This window comes from Dinoponera quadriceps, unplaced genomic scaffold, assembly GCF_001313825.1.
Source record: "Dinoponera quadriceps isolate SergipeBrazil2010 unplaced genomic scaffold, ASM131382v1 scaffold405, whole genome shotgun sequence".
Classification (NCBI taxonomy): Eukaryota; Metazoa; Arthropoda; class Insecta; order Hymenoptera; family Formicidae; genus Dinoponera; species Dinoponera quadriceps.
This window is the reverse complement of record NW_014554754.1, coordinates 2,784,553-2,802,601: the sequence shown is the minus strand read 5'-3', so window position 1 is coordinate 2,802,601 and position 18,049 is coordinate 2,784,553. Positions and strand designations below refer to the sequence as shown.

General features: G+C 37.9%; 4 protein-coding genes across 10 annotated transcripts in view; all 4 read left to right on the top strand.

The window, feature by feature from the left end:
• Positions 1 to 12,264, top strand: part of LOC106741401 (ETS-like protein pointed) — a 125,304-nt gene extending 113,040 nt beyond the window's left edge. For all 7 annotated transcript variants that reach the window (XM_014613394.1, XM_014613398.1, XM_014613392.1 and 4 more), the window contains 5 exons: positions 6,616 to 6,816; positions 7,039 to 7,350; positions 8,176 to 8,445; positions 8,686 to 8,983; positions 9,137 to 12,264. In XM_014613394.1, the coding sequence (XP_014468880.1) occupies positions 6,616 to 6,816; positions 7,039 to 7,350; positions 8,176 to 8,445; positions 8,686 to 8,983; positions 9,137 to 9,200 (1,145 nt within the window). In that variant the 3' untranslated portion in view covers positions 9,201 to 12,264. The remainder of the gene's footprint in view (positions 1 to 6,615; positions 6,817 to 7,038; positions 7,351 to 8,175; positions 8,446 to 8,685; positions 8,984 to 9,136) is intronic.
• Positions 12,265 to 13,895: 1,631 nt separating this feature from the next.
• Positions 13,896 to 15,766, top strand: LOC106741286 (DNA mismatch repair protein Mlh3-like). Its single transcript, XM_014613097.1, has 5 exons — positions 13,896 to 13,979; positions 14,292 to 14,561; positions 14,670 to 14,861; positions 15,187 to 15,658; positions 15,750 to 15,766. The coding sequence occupies exons 1-5, from the start codon at positions 13,899 to 13,901 to the stop codon at positions 15,764 to 15,766; spliced, it is 1,032 nt and encodes a 343-aa protein (XP_014468583.1). The 5' UTR covers positions 13,896 to 13,898.
• Positions 15,767 to 15,874: 108 nt separating this feature from the next.
• Positions 15,875 to 16,537, top strand: LOC106741508. The gene is made up of 2 exons (XM_014613618.1): positions 15,875 to 16,306; positions 16,393 to 16,537. Exons 1-2 carry the CDS (start codon positions 15,976 to 15,978, stop codon positions 16,518 to 16,520), a joined length of 459 nt encoding a protein of 152 aa, XP_014469104.1. The 5' UTR covers positions 15,875 to 15,975; the 3' UTR covers positions 16,521 to 16,537.
• On the top strand, positions 16,300 to 17,795 carry LOC106741507 (DNA mismatch repair protein MutL-like). The gene is made up of 2 exons (XM_014613616.1): positions 16,300 to 16,697; positions 17,240 to 17,795. Exons 1-2 carry the CDS (start codon positions 16,613 to 16,615, stop codon positions 17,626 to 17,628), a joined length of 474 nt encoding a protein of 157 aa, XP_014469102.1. The 5' UTR covers positions 16,300 to 16,612; the 3' UTR covers positions 17,629 to 17,795.
• Positions 17,796 to 18,049: the final 254 nt, after the last annotated feature.

The following is an 18,049-nucleotide window of genomic DNA, read 5'->3' as shown; positions in this document are numbered from 1 at the left end:
GAAATCTCGATCTCCATGCGAGTCGTTGCGTACTTTAATTCGCGACTATCATCGCGGAGGTTACGCGTCAATCACGAGACGGTTGCAACACTTTTTTTTTCGATGAGTTTCACAACGCGTCTCGTATCCGATAGGAAAATATATTTCCCGAGAAGTACTGAAAAAGGAATTCTCTTATTGGACACGGGGTACGTTCTAATACTTATCAAAAAAAAGAAAAAAATAGTTGCCACTTTTCCGTGACTGACTACAAATCTATAGTTCACTAACCAGCATAATATCTTTAACATTTACTAGATCTAGTGGCCATGAAATTTTTCGATTGCGTGCAATGAATTTACATATCCGTCTGTCGTGACTGTTGAGTATTCCGAGGAATACTCAACGTAGGCTGCGTTCAACAGAGAAAAAGAACAGAGAACAGAGAAAAAAGTTCAGCGAGCGCTTAATGATTATCGTCTGTGATTGGAGTATTATTTTAAATTCTCGACAGATCTAAGGAAACGTAACAATCAGAAATGATAATTATTAAGCGTTCGCTAAGCTACTTTTTCTGCTGAATGGTAAGCGTTGCCCGCGTTCAGCGGAGAAGCACCTTAATAATAAGCGGCTTTGTGTTTATTTCTCGATTGGTACATCCCAAGTAGCAAGGTGACGTCATATGATGTTTTGATAATGACGCTACTGACGTCAACATGATGTCATTAAAATGTCATTTGACGTCACCTTGCTACTTAGGATTCTCCTAGAATGATGAAAGATGATCTAAAAGAATACTCCAATCACAGACAATAATCACAAAACACTCAGTAAGCTACTATTTTTTTCTCAACGCAAGAAATACCTCGAGATCGAGTTTCGACAGTGACGGAACTCTCAATGTATAAAGGAAAAATTTCGCGGTCATTAGGCTTAGTAAATGTTAAAGCTGCCGGGTATTGTTCATGTTGTGTACATTACAGATCTTCGGTACTGGTAATGAACGCCGGAACATAGCCAGAGATATCATTTCCCGTTATCGAATTTTACATAATATAAGATCCACGAGATCCCTGGCTGCTGCGGCACGAGGTGCGCGGTGCAAGGCAGTAGCAAATCATCCCACTCCGATTCTGTTCAACTCCGAGAGACGACGACGAGACGGCAGTCCCAGATTCTGACGTGGGCCGCAGTCGAGGCAAAGATAATGACCTTCCAGCGAGTCGAGAACATTCGTGAGGCAGGTTTTAATTTTCAAGAGGCCGGCCGCCTCTCCGTCTCTCCCTCTCTTCCCTCGCGGCGGTCTCACTTTCTCGCTCTTTCTACCCGGTCTCAGACAGCAGCTGTGCACGCCGACCGGGCGTTTCATTCGATTTGGCACGTGCCACGAAGCTGCCACCGTCGCTGCCGCCGCCGCTGTCGCTGCTCTTGTTACTGGTCGCCTTCATTGCTCGCCGTTATAACCTAAGCGGCGGTTCCCGGCAGCCTTCGGCACCTGTTTCACAGCTGATACGCGGCTGCTACTTTTGCCCGCCCGATATACTATAGCCCGACTGTGTTCCCCCTTAGCGTTCCCTCTTCGCGACTTCGGCGTCTTCTCCCCCGTTTCGAGCTGCCTTTCGAGACCCCGTGGCTGTGCCACGAAATTTTCTCGTGTGTCGATCTGTTAATTAAGGAGCGTTCGGCTTGCGCGAGGCTGAGTTACGTGACGAACAGAGCGGAGGGAATTCTGAGATGCGTTTTAAGCAGAACGGGAATATTTCGAGCTACTTCGTAGCTGCGAAGAGTTGGATTCGAATTTTCGTCTTGAGGTCTCTCACGCTCGTCAAGATCAAGTCTTATCGTGGAAATCACAGAAAATGAGTCAGATTGACCGTGCACGATGAAAAATTTTGTATTAAAAACAGTCCACCGAAACTTTTGTGCTACCTTGATAAGGTGAATATGTTGATTTAACGTGTATTTGCGTACTTATTAATATATTCTCCATGTTAAGGTAACACAAAAATTTCAATGAACTCTTTTTAACACAAAATTTTTAGCGGTGCATTAATTATCTGTCATGTATTATGTAGCCGTAAACTCTATTATTCTTTATTGAAAAGAATAACGTGTCTTCGATTGAAAAGTTCCACGCAACAATCAAATTTTAAATGCGCCAGAAAATTAATTGAAATTTAATCCTCACACACACACACACACACACACATTTTGTATTCGCAACGATACTTTTTTATGTCATGGAAACTTAAAAGAAACTTAAGTATCTTCTACAAATAACGTGTTGACTTTCTTCCGATTTCGATAGTCACGGAATAAGTCACGCGACACCGAATTTCTTCTCTTGTTTAGCGACGCGCCCCTTTCTCTCCTATTAGCTGGGACTTGTCTCGAACTTCTTCATCAGTTGCGCCAGGAGTGGTCGCATTTTTGGGCAACCGCGAGATGCCTGAAAACCGAAACGGCTGTCTCTAATAAAGAAAAGAGAGAGAGAGAGAGAGAGAGAGAGAGAGAGAGAGAGAGAGAGAACCACGCGTCTGTGTGTGCAGCGTGAGGGCCGGCTTCAAGCTGCACTCCCACGCTCATCGTCCATGAAACGGGGTGCGAGGTGGTGCAGCTACACGCGAGCCTTGCAGGTGTACTTAGAATATGCAGGGTCTGTCCCTACAGCCCTATTAACGATGCCACGGTCGCCACATGGACACACGGGAGTATGGGAAAACGAGGGCTTCGCAAGTAATTATTTCTATGGGGAATCTAAGACGCTGACGTAATAATCGTCAGACTGTGACATCAATGGTGCGATGGTGCGATTGAATGTACTTAACTGTCAATCTTTATATGTAGCTGTGTACGATATAATACCAATTGTAATTTTTGTCATTCTTGTACGATTTCGGATAGTGTGAGATTCATTCTAAGAATTAAAATCGGTGAGAAAAAGAGAGAGTGAGAAAGGGAGAGGGGAGTTATTTGTAGGAGATCGTGGAGTCTCACCAATCTTACGTCATAATGAACATTATTCTACTTTTACTAACAGTGAAATATGAAGGAGAAAATCTTGGACAGACAAATTGGTACAAATGAATTCTCTCACCAAGTTTTTAATTAAAGTCTTCTCAGATGAGAAGTCGTGTGTGTGGATTTAACGCGAGAATACGACTCGGTTTATTATTTGTTTATTCTGAAGGCGAACTATGCACCGAGGATACCTGATGACCGATGCGACACTCTCGTAGCGTACCATCTGTTTCACTTGTTCGTTATTAAAATTTAAGTGTGGGAATGTGGGGTGTTCACGCGTCGCAGGCATAATAAGTTTCGAAATGTAAAGATCGGTGAATTATGGTAATCCGTCTAAGGCATCGCCCCTCTCTCCCCCTATATTTATGGGGTATCATCAAACGAAGACTGCGGACTTGAAGAAGCTTCGTTGGTCGCGCGAATTAAGCTGATTACACTCGAAAAAAAGTCTGATAGTCATAGCGAAAATTATCTAGATACAAGAAATTAGCCGAAATGGATAAATGACTGGCAAACATTTCAATGTCACCTATGTGTTATATCTGATCAATATAGGTGACAGAGACAGAATCTTTATTTGAACTATTTGCCTAATTTAGTAAAGTCTCTTTGTGAAGCCCATCTAGATTCAAGCCAGTTGTCTTTCTTATTAAAAATTCGTAACAGGACTACATTTTTCTGCATATATTGCTAGAATGCTGCTGCTGTAAATTGTATATACTACAATTTTCTAGCAGATACAGAAAACAGCGATACATTTTATCTGCGACATTTTGAAAATTCTAGCTGAACCAACAGAACATTTCTCTGAATATAGACCATGCAAATGAGAGAGATATAATAAACACAACGAGACCTGATAATAATCCTCGCGAGCCACCTGGTTTCTCGCCTTAACAGTTACAACATGCAACATGAGTATCACCTGCTCCTTGTTGACCCTCCTAGCTAACCTGCAGTTAATAACGCGCCCCCTCTCTTTCTTAAATTGCAGTTTTGCATACAATATATATGAGTAAACGGAGAATTTGTCTAATCTTTAATACGTAATAAATTTAATGACAAAAGAATAAACGATCAAAAAATCGTAAAATGGATTTTAAGTCGAGAACTTGTTAACTTATTAAAATTTATTTCATTTTTCCCCGATACATAGCAAGAAAATTCTTTAAATGTAAATTCTTATTTTTATTTTCTCATTAAAAGGAATGAGCAGATAATTTCAATCTATCTTCATTTATCCTGTTATTGCACTGATCATAGGTAAAGTATCTTCTTTTCCTAATGTGCAATTTCTTAATTCGTAGTAAAGATTCTTTCCTCTGTGGGACGATACTCGCTTTTGTCGAGGCCGCAAATTAAATTGAATTATTATCTGAATTATTATTATTAGAGATTGAGATGTTGTCTTCATGTTGTGATAAATAGAGCCGTTTCGAGTGACTATAATAGAAAATGCATTAAAAGCCGAACAATTTATGCAAAATGTAAGGTAGTTTTAGAGGTTTCATAGTAAACGTCAAGCCTGAGATAAGATTAGGCGAGTCTGCCGACTTCCGACCACAAACCACGCTACTGAAAGCATCCGATTATTAACACGAAGTCTTTCTTATCTTTCTTAGTTCGATAAAAGTGTAAATATTTAAGTTTCTTAAGGAAAATTACCTCGATAATCTTGTACGCACTGATTATAAGCGATGCACCCAAAAATACATGTAAATTAAAATACATCCCGAAGAAATGTCAATTCTTATTATTTAATCGCAGATGACTGCTGTGCGAATAACATCTTGAGACACTGCGTGTACACTGAAATTCGCATATTCATCTCATGCAGTTAATTGCATTAAAACCGGCTTATATACTTGTTATTTATCTGTAGATATATACAATATGTATTTTAGGACAAAGTAAACGAGAATTATAAAGGGTGTTCCGGATCAGCATGGACGAACTTCACGAAGAGAACGGATTGAAGTGAACAAGAATGGTCTTGCACTATTTTGCGAACAATATGCAAAATTTCGAAGCTCTTTTAATTAATGATTTAAAAAACTTGCGTGTTATTTGCAAAATGGCACAAAACTTTTTTGTTCAAAGTGGTCTAATCCATAAGTATATAACAGCTGTTGTAGCTAGCGACAAGTTCAAGGTTCGAAATTCAAGGTTCAATATACTGTCGCTAGGTACAACAATTGTCGTACACTTGTAGACTCTCAGCTAGTACATATTTGTTTCATATACGTTCTTTAAACTATGTAAGTAACTATGTATGTTTTATAATCGTATTATATATATTTAAAGAACGTGTATGAAACTGACTGTGCTTCGTGTGTAGATCAGAGACTCTGAACAAAAAAAAACCTTTACCATTTTGCAAATAACACGCAAATTTTTTAGCGACCTTCAGTAATTAATAACTCAAAATTTTGCGTATTGTTTGCAAAATCGAGGATTTTCTTGTTCGCTTCAATCCGTCCTACGTCCTCACGAAGTTTATCCCTGTTAATCTGGAACACCCTGTATAGACTAGCTTTGTTCCTTACATAAAATGAAGTTAACTCAAGCCTTACAAAAATTTCGAGACTTAAATAGTCCGAAATATATTCGAAGAGAGTCGAGAGTCTCAAAAAATTCGTAAACTCGGGAATCTTAGAGTTGTTGAATCCAAGTTGTTGCGGTGTGCAATTCAACGTCGAACGATTCATACGTGACAGAGCTGATGTGCGTCACAACATTTCATTAATTTAACGATCGCGACATTGCTTCGTTGCTAAGTATACACTGTGTGGCGATTCGAAGGCTCCTCATTTACCGAACGTGCGCGCAGCCTCTGCAACCTCCGCGATGGAACCTCGGCGGCTCCCCGCGGCCGGCGGCTCGCTTGGGTTCTCTCTTCGCGATCGTAGAGCGGAAGTCGAGGATAGGCGGAGTTGGTTCGGGCCAATCGTCGAGATACGCGCCGCCCACGTGTCAGCGGTTCCTCCATTGCAGAGTGTCGCACGCTGCGGCGAAGAGACGTGCAGCATTGTCCTTTCTTCCGTGATCCTTAGTTTGATTTAACGACGACGGAGACGTAACTAAGTACTGTACTATGAGGACTTTTTATGATAAAATGTCGAATATTAGAGAGGGGAATTTTTATATGTGAAATTGTGAAGAAATCATGTTGAAACTATTATTCAAAATATTAAGATCACTCAAAATATCACTCAAATCGGAAGAAATTTCAATATTTAAAGATGGGATAAAATATGACGAATTATTTACAACTCTTTTATGACAGAAATTTGTCTCTTTAGGCTTCTCCTCTTCTTCATTCTGAGTAATAATGAGCATATCCGATATTTATACCGATTATATTTAACATATGGATTATAATAATATCGCTAAGCATTTGTCGAGTATTATCTTTATCAGTTTGTAATTTATACTTATTTTATAAATACACATAGATAAGTGTATTTTCACATTAGTAAATGTGCTTTCATGAATCGGATCAGTATTTAAAAATAAAGCGTCTTCTGCACACACCCGCCTAATATCCAACGAGAACACGGTATACCGTTGAAGAAAGCCGGCGAAGTAAAATGCTTCTCCTTCTATTTTCAGGCGGTTACAATCATCTTCGCAGTCCCGTGTGCCAAGACGAGAGTCAAAGAGACGAAACGTCGCCACCGCCCCACAGCCATAGCACCCAACCACCGACCTCTCACTCTAGTACTCCTAACAGTAATAACAATAATAATAACAACAACAATGCTAACAACGCGTACATCCATCTACGAAATTTAAATCAGCTCAAAACGGAATGTAAGTACTCCGCTTACATATGTCTCTTTATCCTATTCTCTCATATATTTTTAACATATATTGTTAAGTCAAATACTTCATTCTTCGAATTTCTATTCGCACAGTTTATCAGCCAAGTGGCTCACTGAACATCTTTAGTGTATACACACTTGGTTGCTTCAAATAGTTTGAATCATAACGGCAAAGATGAGAGTGTACTAATTTGCGACAATGAACTTCCAGCGAACTACAGCAATCATCACATAGCAGAGCATCTTCAAGGAGGAGGAGGTGGCGGACTGGGCAGCGGGGGTGATCTCGCTGGTACAGGGAATAACGAGAGCGAGTTGAGAGTCAGCGCGACCGCCACGGAGAGTTACATGACGCCGGCGCACTATTCCGGATACGACGATACCTCCGAGTATCACAGCTTGCCGCAGGACCACCAGACGCCGCATTCTTACAATTTGGACAGTTCGCCGGAGTTCTACAGCACCAGCGGGATCCACATCGAGTCGAAGTATCAGCCTTCACCGTTCAAGAATTATCCCCGAGGTACGTAGTCACGAGAAGTCAGAATAAGCCGAAGAAGAGAATCGAACTACTCTGATGACTGTGACGATGAAATTAACTTATCAAGATCAAATCGAGCCTGTCGTTTGACTTCCTACGCGTGTGTATGTTCGAAGGAATCGATTCCTACAACTCTGAGAGTCGTTAAGGCTCTTGATCCCGCGCTGCAGCAGTCTCGTTTGATGACGTCAGAAGCGATAAAACGTATATCGTGAAATTCTCACGAAATACGTTGGAATAAAAAGATATGTTCGTAGAATGACAGTTGCAATCAACTTGCAGATCTGTAAAACGGTCCGAAAACATTCCTTTTGTTCTAGCAGTTGATAAATAACCGTAAAATTAACGTGACATGCAACCTATATATTTCTTCATGATTTTGTCACGTTAATTTTATAACTACTTATTACTTGTCGAAGTGAAAGGAAAGTTTTCGGTATATCTTACAAATAGGTTCAATCGAGATCATAAAGTATCATTTTATGGACACATTTTCTCGCTTCTGACGTCATTAATTAAGAATGGCCGCGGTTGAAGGAGCAAAAGTACTCAAGAAGAATGTTTAATCTCGTATTTTAGAGAGAGAGAGAGAGAGACACTTGTTCTTTCGACATAAAGAACGTGATATTAAAATAACATCTTGCTTCTTACATACTTCTCTGCAATTTTTGCAGTGAAAAGATTATGTTCTCAAGTCATTCTATCTCTTCACAGCATATGTATTCAATTATAATTCTAACTTAACGGGATGCTCGAATGCGACTCGCGAGCGCTGATAACGTTACCGACACAACGCCTATCCGACAGGTCGCTATCACGAAGGTTACAGCGAGGGCGGATACGGATACGATGCAGCGCCGTTTCAAACGGTTCCCGGAAGCGGGAGCGGTGCTGGAGGCGGCGGCGTTGGCGGTGATCAATGGGGTGTCGGACTCGGTGAACATCCTCTGCCCCATCCCGCGTTTCTATCAGGGCTTGGACCACGAGACTCCTCCAATCCCCATCATCCTACGTCTATTGCCAATAACGCGGACCAAAAGCCATTGCTGCAAAGCACCATGCTCCCCGGTTATGCAGGTAAATCCATGGCTCAACTTGACGCGTATCGATCTTAGAATTTGGTCAACGAACTCTTTTTTTTTTGCGTATAAATGAAATCATGACGAGCGGTAGTATAAACATAAGTTGTATCGTTAAATAAAGCAAATATAAAACTAAAACTAAAATAGTTGAAATTGAACGTAGTTTATAAATATATAAAATATATGAGTAATTATTTGAAATTATATTTGAAATAAACGGAAATATTGTTTCCAGGTGGCGGACCATGTTTCACTGGATCAGGTCCGATACAACTGTGGCAATTTCTGCTGGAGCTTTTAACTGACAAATCGTGTCAGGGTTTCATCTCGTGGACCGGCGACGGCTGGGAATTCAAGCTGACCGACCCGGACGAGGTTGCGCGCCGTTGGGGCATTCGCAAAAATAAACCCAAGATGAATTACGAGAAGCTGAGCCGAGGTTTACGCTATTACTACGACAAGAATATCATACACAAAACTGCTGGGAAGCGATACGTGTACCGCTTTGTATGCGACTTACAAAGTCTACTAGGGTACGTATAATATACGCAGCCAGCTTAGATCTCAAGTAAATTTCACGTATCGTGCACACTATGTCAGAATTCTATAAAATGCGCTTGTTCAATTAATTGATATAAATTTCCTAATAATATAATATAATGGTCAAATTTACATTGCCATTGCAGATACAGTCCTGAGGAGTTACATGCAATGGTAGACTTGAAACCCGAGAAGAAGGAAGAAGACTGAGTTTTTGTTAATGAACATGCTTTTAGGACTGTGTCACACCGATAAATGAAACACAATTTCTTCGCGCCGTGCAAAGAACAGAGAGAGAGAGAGAGAGAGAGAGAGAGAGAGAGAGAGAGAGAGAGAGAGAGAACGGCGGGACAAAGTATCCGTTACTAAGAAATCACTATAAGATAACTATTCAGCAGAAGACTGTGATAGTGCGTCTTCTTTGTTCAGATGTAACAAAATCGAATCGGTCGTATGTACCAAAGACAGGGTCTGCATACCATTGGTGCCTAAAGTTAATGAATCGTGAATTTGTTTCTAAGTGATTAATTTGTCACAGCAGATTTTAGAGGATATTTATAGGAATAACTCGTCAATTTATACATATATAAATATATATATTTTTAATGTTAAATGATTTTTCAACAACTATTAAGCACATCAGATCATCTGATGGTGCCCCTAAATTATTTATGACTCATTTTAACATGTGTGTTATATCTCGTTGATACAATGATAGATGACACGATATGTGATTGTTATTACTATAATTTTACTATAATAAACTCATACAATATACTATTGTAGCGAGCTTCAATCCGATATTTTCATGCTTTTCTATGTATAGATTAATTAAGATTACAACACTACTTTTCTATCTTCCAAGCTCGCTTCTCACCAAGAGAAAAAAGAAAACGACGTATTTTATATTATTTCTTAATTCTTAAATATATTTCGTATGTGCTCGATATAGTAAAACATATCTAATATCCACTTCGCAATAAAAGCCGTTGCAAAGTGTAATCCGAGTTGGAAAAGTGCGTTATAAGTGAAAAGAGTATGCTGTTAATTTATCTAGTTCTCCTTAAAAGTAACGTTTGTATTATGAAATTGGCTTTCGTTCGCTAAGATATTTTTCTATACTGAGACATTGATTTAAAAAATCAATTTCAAATGAATATTTACACGTAAAAGAAAGAGGGCCATGTGCAACCAGTATTCCACAATATGGACGGAAGTATTACGAAATTTATAAACAAGATTACATGACAAATGTATTGCGGCACATAAAAAGGGTTTCATTTTTACTTCAAATTATTTATAATTGACTGAAACAGTATCTGACGATTTTCAATGTTTATCTATTGCACGGTTTATAATTTTCTTGTTTAAAACATAAATTTACTATCCTTGGATATATAAGTAGCTGAATATAGAACAAGTTTTCTTCGCTCTTGTAACGCGTGGAACATTGAATAATGCAATTAGATCAAATTTTAAGCGATATATACGTAGCTACTTTAATTTCATAATTTGACAAGCGTAATTTTTTTATGCGTAAACGACCAGTGTTTTAATCAGGGAAAATGTTACATCGAATTGCTTGAATGTAAATGACACCGCAGATATACAGCGATGCCACGAAAGTCGAAAAATCGGAAAACGAGCAATATACTTCGTGTTTTTTTCTTTACACGTGTCGTATATCGTATATATATATAATATATATACATACATATAAATATCTAGGAAATTACATATACACGAGTATGTATATGACTTAAACTATTTTTCTATTCGCTGTGTTTGTTAAGTTTCCACGTACCAAAATACTTTGAAGCCTGTTTGAGACGATCTGTAATTCGCGACAGAACTCGCTAGGGAGTGTTATTTGTGTTTTTACATGCCGTATAATACAGAGAGCACTTGAGAATTTATAAGTGTATATGTATACATGTGTATATGCATACTTTTATGAATGTAATTGGGACCCTTCAATTGCTCTCTGTATTCTAAGCCCACTTTAGGCAATTTAATTGGCGACAAAATTTTATCTGTAATGCTATGCGCTGCATACATAAGATGGGACATTGAAAACAAAAAACGTTGAAATTTACACATGTACAATGAGTTTCAAAACGGTTGAACATTTTTTTTCGATACAGTTCGGAATACAAATGATGGTCCAATAACAGAACTCGTTTTCGAAAAATAAGTTCTCTCATTGGACCGTCAGGACCGTTGCATTTCGAATTGCATCGTAAAGTAAGTTCAAACCGTTTTGGAAATGCATAATCTGTTTCTAAACGGTTAGAACACTGTTTTCCGATGCAGCTTGGAGTACAGCCAATAGATCAATGAGAGAATTTATTATTCGAAAACGAATTCTCTCATTGGATCATTGTTTGCGTTCTGAACTGCATCGTTCAAAAGAAGTTCAAACCGTTTAGAAACCAACTAACATGTATATATATATATAAACATATATAATGTACTCAATGTGCTCACAGTTGCGAATTTATTTCTGATTCTTTCAATGTTATGCTATGTTGCACAGCACATTGCAATGGAATGTTAGAGAAACTGCAAGAGAGCTCGCGAAATTATGTTTCTAAACTTCTCTGAAAGTCCTGAAATTTTCTAAATTGCAAATAACTTTCTATCCATCCTGTTGAATTGTGAATCGTCTAAGATGGGCGGCACGTGAAATTACAAAATTAAAGTAGCGAACAACAGATCATCCGGAATCAGTTTTACACCACGTGCTAATGAGCGACGATGAACGCTGTGGTATCTTCGCGTGTATAATTAACAGTATACTAATTTCAGAGATCGTTCGCGAGTTTATTACGTTAATCGAGGATTGTTGAGGAGAAGCGAAAGTCGGTAGCGATTCTATTAAGGTCTCTTGTTATCGAAACAGCCACCAGGATCCTTTTAGCGCGGTAATCGTTACAATTAAAGTTTCTCCTAGTTGTATCGCGCGGTCGACCCGCGGACATTAATAAATTATATTAAATACTCTTAGCCTCACGAGTACACACAAACACACACGCACATACATATACACACGTACACACACACACGCACACACACACACACACACAGAGAATGCAATGTATAAAGAGCTACTCGAATGTTAATATTAAGTTATCGCGGTTTTGGCACTTGTTACTCAAAGAGAGCCATACTTCTTTCCCAGAATTATTATAGCATTTCAAAAGAGACACGCGAATGCGGAAACTTTTTAGTAGATGCAATAAAAAAAGAATAAAGAGATTTTTATAAATACATACGTTCGACTGATCGCTGTTGCTGATTTGTCTCCCGCTTGACCTCGTTGTTGCAGCGAATAACAGGGAGACGAGATCCGTTAACTTTTCTCACACAACACACGTGTCTCAAGAAGACATCTTAAGACATTGTCACCGACAAGGTAATATTAAAGACCCCCTCCCCTGTTGAAAAAAAATCAGGTGGATTCCATGATTGCTTCCAAGGTTTTGAGCTGAAACCCAGATCCTATCAGGATTTCTATATGAATTTTGAATATCCTATTCATATGAGTTCTCCAGGATTTCTGTGGGAATCCAACTGAAAATTTTCAACAGGGTCAGCCTGCATAAATTTTCGTGCGGACAAAGGAACTCCCAAGTAGTTGAAGAAGGATGATGTTGGATACGTCCCACTTAACACTCGTAACGATCGCAAGCATCATCCCATCCTTGTTTCTCTTGGATGTCAAACAAAGTCGGAACGATGCTCGCGACCGTTAATTAAGTGGAACCTGCTCATTATCGATCAATATTAATCATTCGATATAAAACACCTGGATGTTCAATGTGTAATAAAGAATTAATTTTACAATTTACATCTGATATTTTATCGCTATCGATACAGACGTATAACGAAGTGTATTAGGTATTTTTGTGAAACTGCATTTCTGCAGTTTATCCACGCTGATTTAACGCAAACTTATCTGCTGATTGCGTTGTTAAATGTAATTTTCCTGTACGCTAAATCCCGCAAGATAAATCCCATATAGCACACTTTATCCGATGGACGTCCTCTAGACATCTTTATGGCGTCACTTGGAGGTTTGTGCTGTACAGGGAATGGTTTTTAGCATTACCTCGTCGACAAAAACACTTTATAGACGTCTTTTGGTCAATAATGGCTGAAGCAGGAGCTCCTGTCCATGTTACCGCGTCAGTTACGTGAAACGTTCACTTTTTCTGCGATTATTTTATAGAATCTTGCCATTACGGGCGCGTGAAACTTACTTTCGACACTCCCGACACGATTCACGCGAGACTCACCTAAACGGCGAGTCGAAATCGCGAGAAATACAGAACGGCTTCAACGAATCCGCGCCATGATCCGTTCCGTAACTGAAGCTATGATGAACTATTATTTGAAAAGCATCACGTGACCATGCCAGACCGCGCTAGTTCGCGTCGTTTCTAAAAAAGCGTATCGCAATCGTCGCGGCTGCTCGGCTAGATGGCGCCCTTTTCGACGCGTCGAAAATGAATTCCGCATGCAGATGGGACGAAAATGTGCAATTATGTGACAGACAATTTTTTGAACGAATCAATCGTGTCGTGCGAAGAAGTTCAAGCCTCGCCATGTCTCTCGATACTCGATGAAAATATGGAGCTAGGACGAGGAAAATGGAGGTAATGCATTCGCTTTTATTTACTTAGACAAAAAAACACAAGTGCTACGAAATTTGTAGTACTTCGAAACTTTTGAGTGTAGTAAGAGTGCAGAGAGTGCAGAAAAACCGAATATTTGACAAACGCCGATGGTGATTGGCTCGTTTTAAATGCGTGCCATGATGGAGATATCGTGGAGGAATGTAACCTGTTGCATTCGTATGTTTAATAACTTCGCGTCTTGATCTACAGCTTCAACATTTTGAGAACAATGGCAAGCAACTCAGAATTAAAACTGGAAACGTTGACGAAGTCAAACGTCACATCTTTCGTGCAGTGCGTCTTGGAGTTGGTATGTTACTATACATTGCAATCGGTTTAATTTTCAGTACTTTAATCAATATTAATGCTATAATGATTGCCTATGATTATTTCAATTTTCTCGGAAATGAAATTTCACGTAAATTTACTTCGCGGAATTTTATCTTGCATATTTTACGTAGTTTTCCATGAAGAATCATTTCACTCGTAATATCTTGAGGGATCTCCTGTACGTTAAGTGTTACGTAACATAATGAAGCTAAATATATATTTTTTTATCGACTTAGAACTTTATCATATATTTTGTAATATGAGACTTATTTAATTATAAAAAAAATTGCAGGTCGCGAATTCTTTGGCTGCACACGCTGCAGCAATTGCGATAAGAATACATACAGAGAAACGCGAAATTCAAGTTATCGATAACGGCAACGGAATCCGGCAAGATACTTTAGAAAGTATCGGAGAATGTAACGCAAAAACTATGAACAATCAGCAAGGGACCTACGATCTATCTGAGTCAAATAATCGTATGTTAATAAGTATTCGTCACTTGTCTGATTCCTTTACCATAGCTTCAAAGTACAGAAATTCGATGGAAACATTTATGAAGGTATCATCTATAGTCATTGGAATTCAAATGAACGTGTATTATTTACTGTATGAAATGAGCAGCATGCAATTTTTGTCAGTGTTTGATGTTTATTCTCAAAAATTTTAGAGGATAGGTATATTCTTGCATGTTTTGTTCAAGGTATACAAAGTAGGCTGTGCGCCGACTTTAACACAAATAGAACAGAGACCTTCACATGGTACGACTGTGTCTATTTATGGTTTCCACGGAATGAGGGAAAACTCAGACGTAAAGACTATTTGTTATTTTATCGCAGCTCTGGCTGTTGCAGAATTAAAAGTAAGATATAATTTGTAACATAATATTATATAATATTAACAGGAATGTTTATTCAAAGAGAAATTTAAAACCGATATAATTTCGATGAGTCACTTACAAACAGGCGAAAAAAATATTCAATGTTAAATGGCCAAGTTTTACTTATTCGCGAACAAACGCGAGAATCATAGTCATGTATTGAAATTTACGCTTAGTGAAATTGTATCGATGTCGATCTCTGATTCGAAACATTGAAGACAGTTTTGCATCCTTTGTGGGAAATGATTAAATTGGTCAGTGATTTTCTGTGAAAAGTGTCATAATACTTTTACATTGATTCAATCAGGTATCATTCTCAATTAGAGACGAAGAACAAAGGAGGGTTGCATTGAGAATCGCTAAGCCACACTGCCCAATTGACATCTTACGAGCATTGTTCGGAAAGAACTTACCACTGAATCGTATATGGTCGATTCGATGCAGTGCAAAATATAACACGAAATATCACGGCTATATCGGACTGTCGGAGAAAAACGCGATGCAGTGCATATTTCTAAATCACAGACTTATCAGTTGTTCCTTTATTCTGAAACTGATTATAGACGATTTCAAAAAATGCCTCGATGTATCATTCCGCTCGAAATTTAACGATAAAAATATCTTCATTCTGTTCTTTCTTACGCTTAAAAAACATGAATTTACATTTACTACTGAAAATGGCAAAAAGCTCTTAATGTTTCATGATATGCAAAAAATATTAAATAGCATTAAAGCTTGTGCGTTTAAATGTACTACGGAAGGAATCACGGTTTGCGCTGGTATGAATTGTTTATATGACACACAGTTAATGAAACAAATAGGTTTAAAGTCAGAAAAATCTATCTCTGACGATATTGATGGACGTATTAGAAATATTACACCTTTGACGAGAAAATATAAAGTCGTCATAACTGGTATTAAAAGAAAAATTTCTACCACGTCAAATGTTGTAACTACTTATGTCAACAAACGACAGAATAAAAGTGACGATATTAAAATCATCGATCGTCGATCCAACCAACTAAATGTTGTTTGTGCAAAATATAAAAAATCGTATGAAGATGAAGTTTACAAAAAATCTCACAATAGTGTTAATATGATACAAACGCACGATAATTTTGCGATAACAAACGATTTCGCTGATAAAATAGGCGATTATCGTAATAGTAAAAATGACGGTTTTGTGAATGATATCTCTCTTGGTTCTGAGTGGTCCGATTGGTCTTACTGTTCAAATAATAAGAAACGCAGCTCTATGAAAAATGCACAGGACACATTGCCTACACATGACGCACGTTACCAACGGCTGCTCGAATGCACTAGACAATTCGATTTTCTGCCTCAAAAGTTGTACGGTCTCTTACAATATCGTCAGGACAAAATGACAAACGTAAATTATCTTAATGGTTCCAATAGTACAATCTCGGGTGAGTAACTTTCAAATTTTATTAGCAGATCAAGTCAACAATATTACGTATAATGTAATTAAACAGATGCATTGCCATTTTCATAGTGCAAGGAAATTGGCAACACGAAAAAATACAGGTACATCCGTGCAATTTGAAAGACAGATTATGTGAGCTTAGATTGTCGCATGCTTCATTAAAGTGCATTAAGGTACGTAACTACTCGAAGTCATAAATCATCTTGGACGATGACGGGCCACTTTAGTGAATGTTTCTTCCTTCCGTTAGGTCATTAATCAAATTAACAACGAATTCATCGCCGCCTGGATGATGTACGATCAAATGAAAATATTACTAATGATAGATCAACATGCCGTCCACGAGAGAATACGTTACGAGAATTTACTTCGCAGTAAGTAATTATAATATTTTCTAACGGAAAATATATAGCGCTTATATTAATAATATTTAATAAATTTATTACACGAACATTAAATTTTACACACAAATAAGAATTAATATAATTTTTATTTCTTTGTTTGTTATTTAATTCAAAAGAATTTTAATTTGACTTAATTTTTTCCATTTATGATTTATCACCGTCTATATTTTATTCAACAAATATGAAATTATTATAATTTTGGCAACTCGGAAAAAATCGATTTTTTTCTCCCACTTTTCTGCGAATTTTTTCGGTCTCTTATTTTCATTAAAGAAAAAATAAATGTGGCAAGTTTTAACTAAATGGACGTGAATTTTTCTAAACGAAATTTTCTATCCTTGGAACAGAAATCGAAGAAATCCGAGAAAAAAATGGGAAAAACCACGTTTTTTAAGCTTTTAAAACTCTAGAAAAATATATTACACTATTATATATTATATACTATGTAATATTCTAGATTTATATAATATTCATTAATATATACATATATATGTATATATTTGTTTCTATAGGATACAAAGCACAGAACGAGGGCGGACTACTCTCTGTAAACTTACGTAATCCTTTAGCCGTGGAATTTCCTACACAGATGTGCAATTTACTCTTATGCCATAAGATGTTATTAAGGAAATACGGAATCAGCTTAGGATCGTTAAGGAAAAATACATTGTTAATACGTGCAATACCGCAATGCTTGGTTACAAGAAATGATTACTGTAAAAGCGAGAAGATATTGCCGAGAATTTATAGCCTGTTAAATGACATATTGGCGAACCGTAATGCAGCCAATCATACGAGCATATTACCATTAACTATTCGCAATGCCATAGCGTCGGAGGCTTGTCATGGTAATCATCAATGGCAAACACACAAATATTATTTTCTAAAAGTATACACATAGTTGCGTAATGCGGAAATCGTTCGCAGGCGCCATCAAGTTCGGCGACAAACTAACTTTCGAGCAGTGCAAGTCCCTAATGAAGTTACTAAGATATACAAAATCTCCTAATCGATGTGCACACGGACGACCGACTGTGATACCGGTGATGGAGCTCTCGGAACTAGAGAAAAGGAGCACCAGGATGCGCGAGGTATGCATTGCATATTTATATTATATTTTCTAATTTTATTATAGACATATAAACTTTTGTGTGTGTGTGTGTGTGTGTGTGTGTGTGTGTGTGTGTGTGTGTGTGTGTGTGTGTGGATAATTAATGGAAATTCCCCCGCGTCATTTTCTCCTGTTAATCTTGATTTATACATATTTAAACATACACACTTATTTATCTAAGTGTAAATGGATAAAAAAGTATGATGTTTTA

Coding starts and splice junctions, on each gene's coding strand:
- LOC106741508 (XM_014613618.1), top strand. CDS start 15,976: ATGATACAAACGCACGATAATTTTGCGATAACAAACGATTTCGCTGAT. Junction 16,307..16,392: donor TTCCAATAGTACAATCTCGG/GTGAGTAACTTT, acceptor CCATTTTCATAG/TGCAAGGAAATTGGCAACAC.
- LOC106741507 (XM_014613616.1), top strand. CDS start 16,613: ATGATGTACGATCAAATGAAAATATTACTAATGATAGATCAACATGCC. Junction 16,698..17,239: donor TTACGAGAATTTACTTCGCA/GTAAGTAATTAT, acceptor TTGTTTCTATAG/GATACAAAGCACAGAACGAG.
- LOC106741286 (XM_014613097.1), top strand. CDS start 13,899: ATGGCAAGCAACTCAGAATTAAAACTGGAAACGTTGACGAAGTCAAAC. Junction 13,980..14,291: donor TGCAGTGCGTCTTGGAGTTG/GTATGTTACTAT, acceptor AAAAAATTGCAG/GTCGCGAATTCTTTGGCTGC. Junction 14,562..14,669: donor CGATGGAAACATTTATGAAG/GTATCATCTATA, acceptor CAAAAATTTTAG/AGGATAGGTATATTCTTGCA.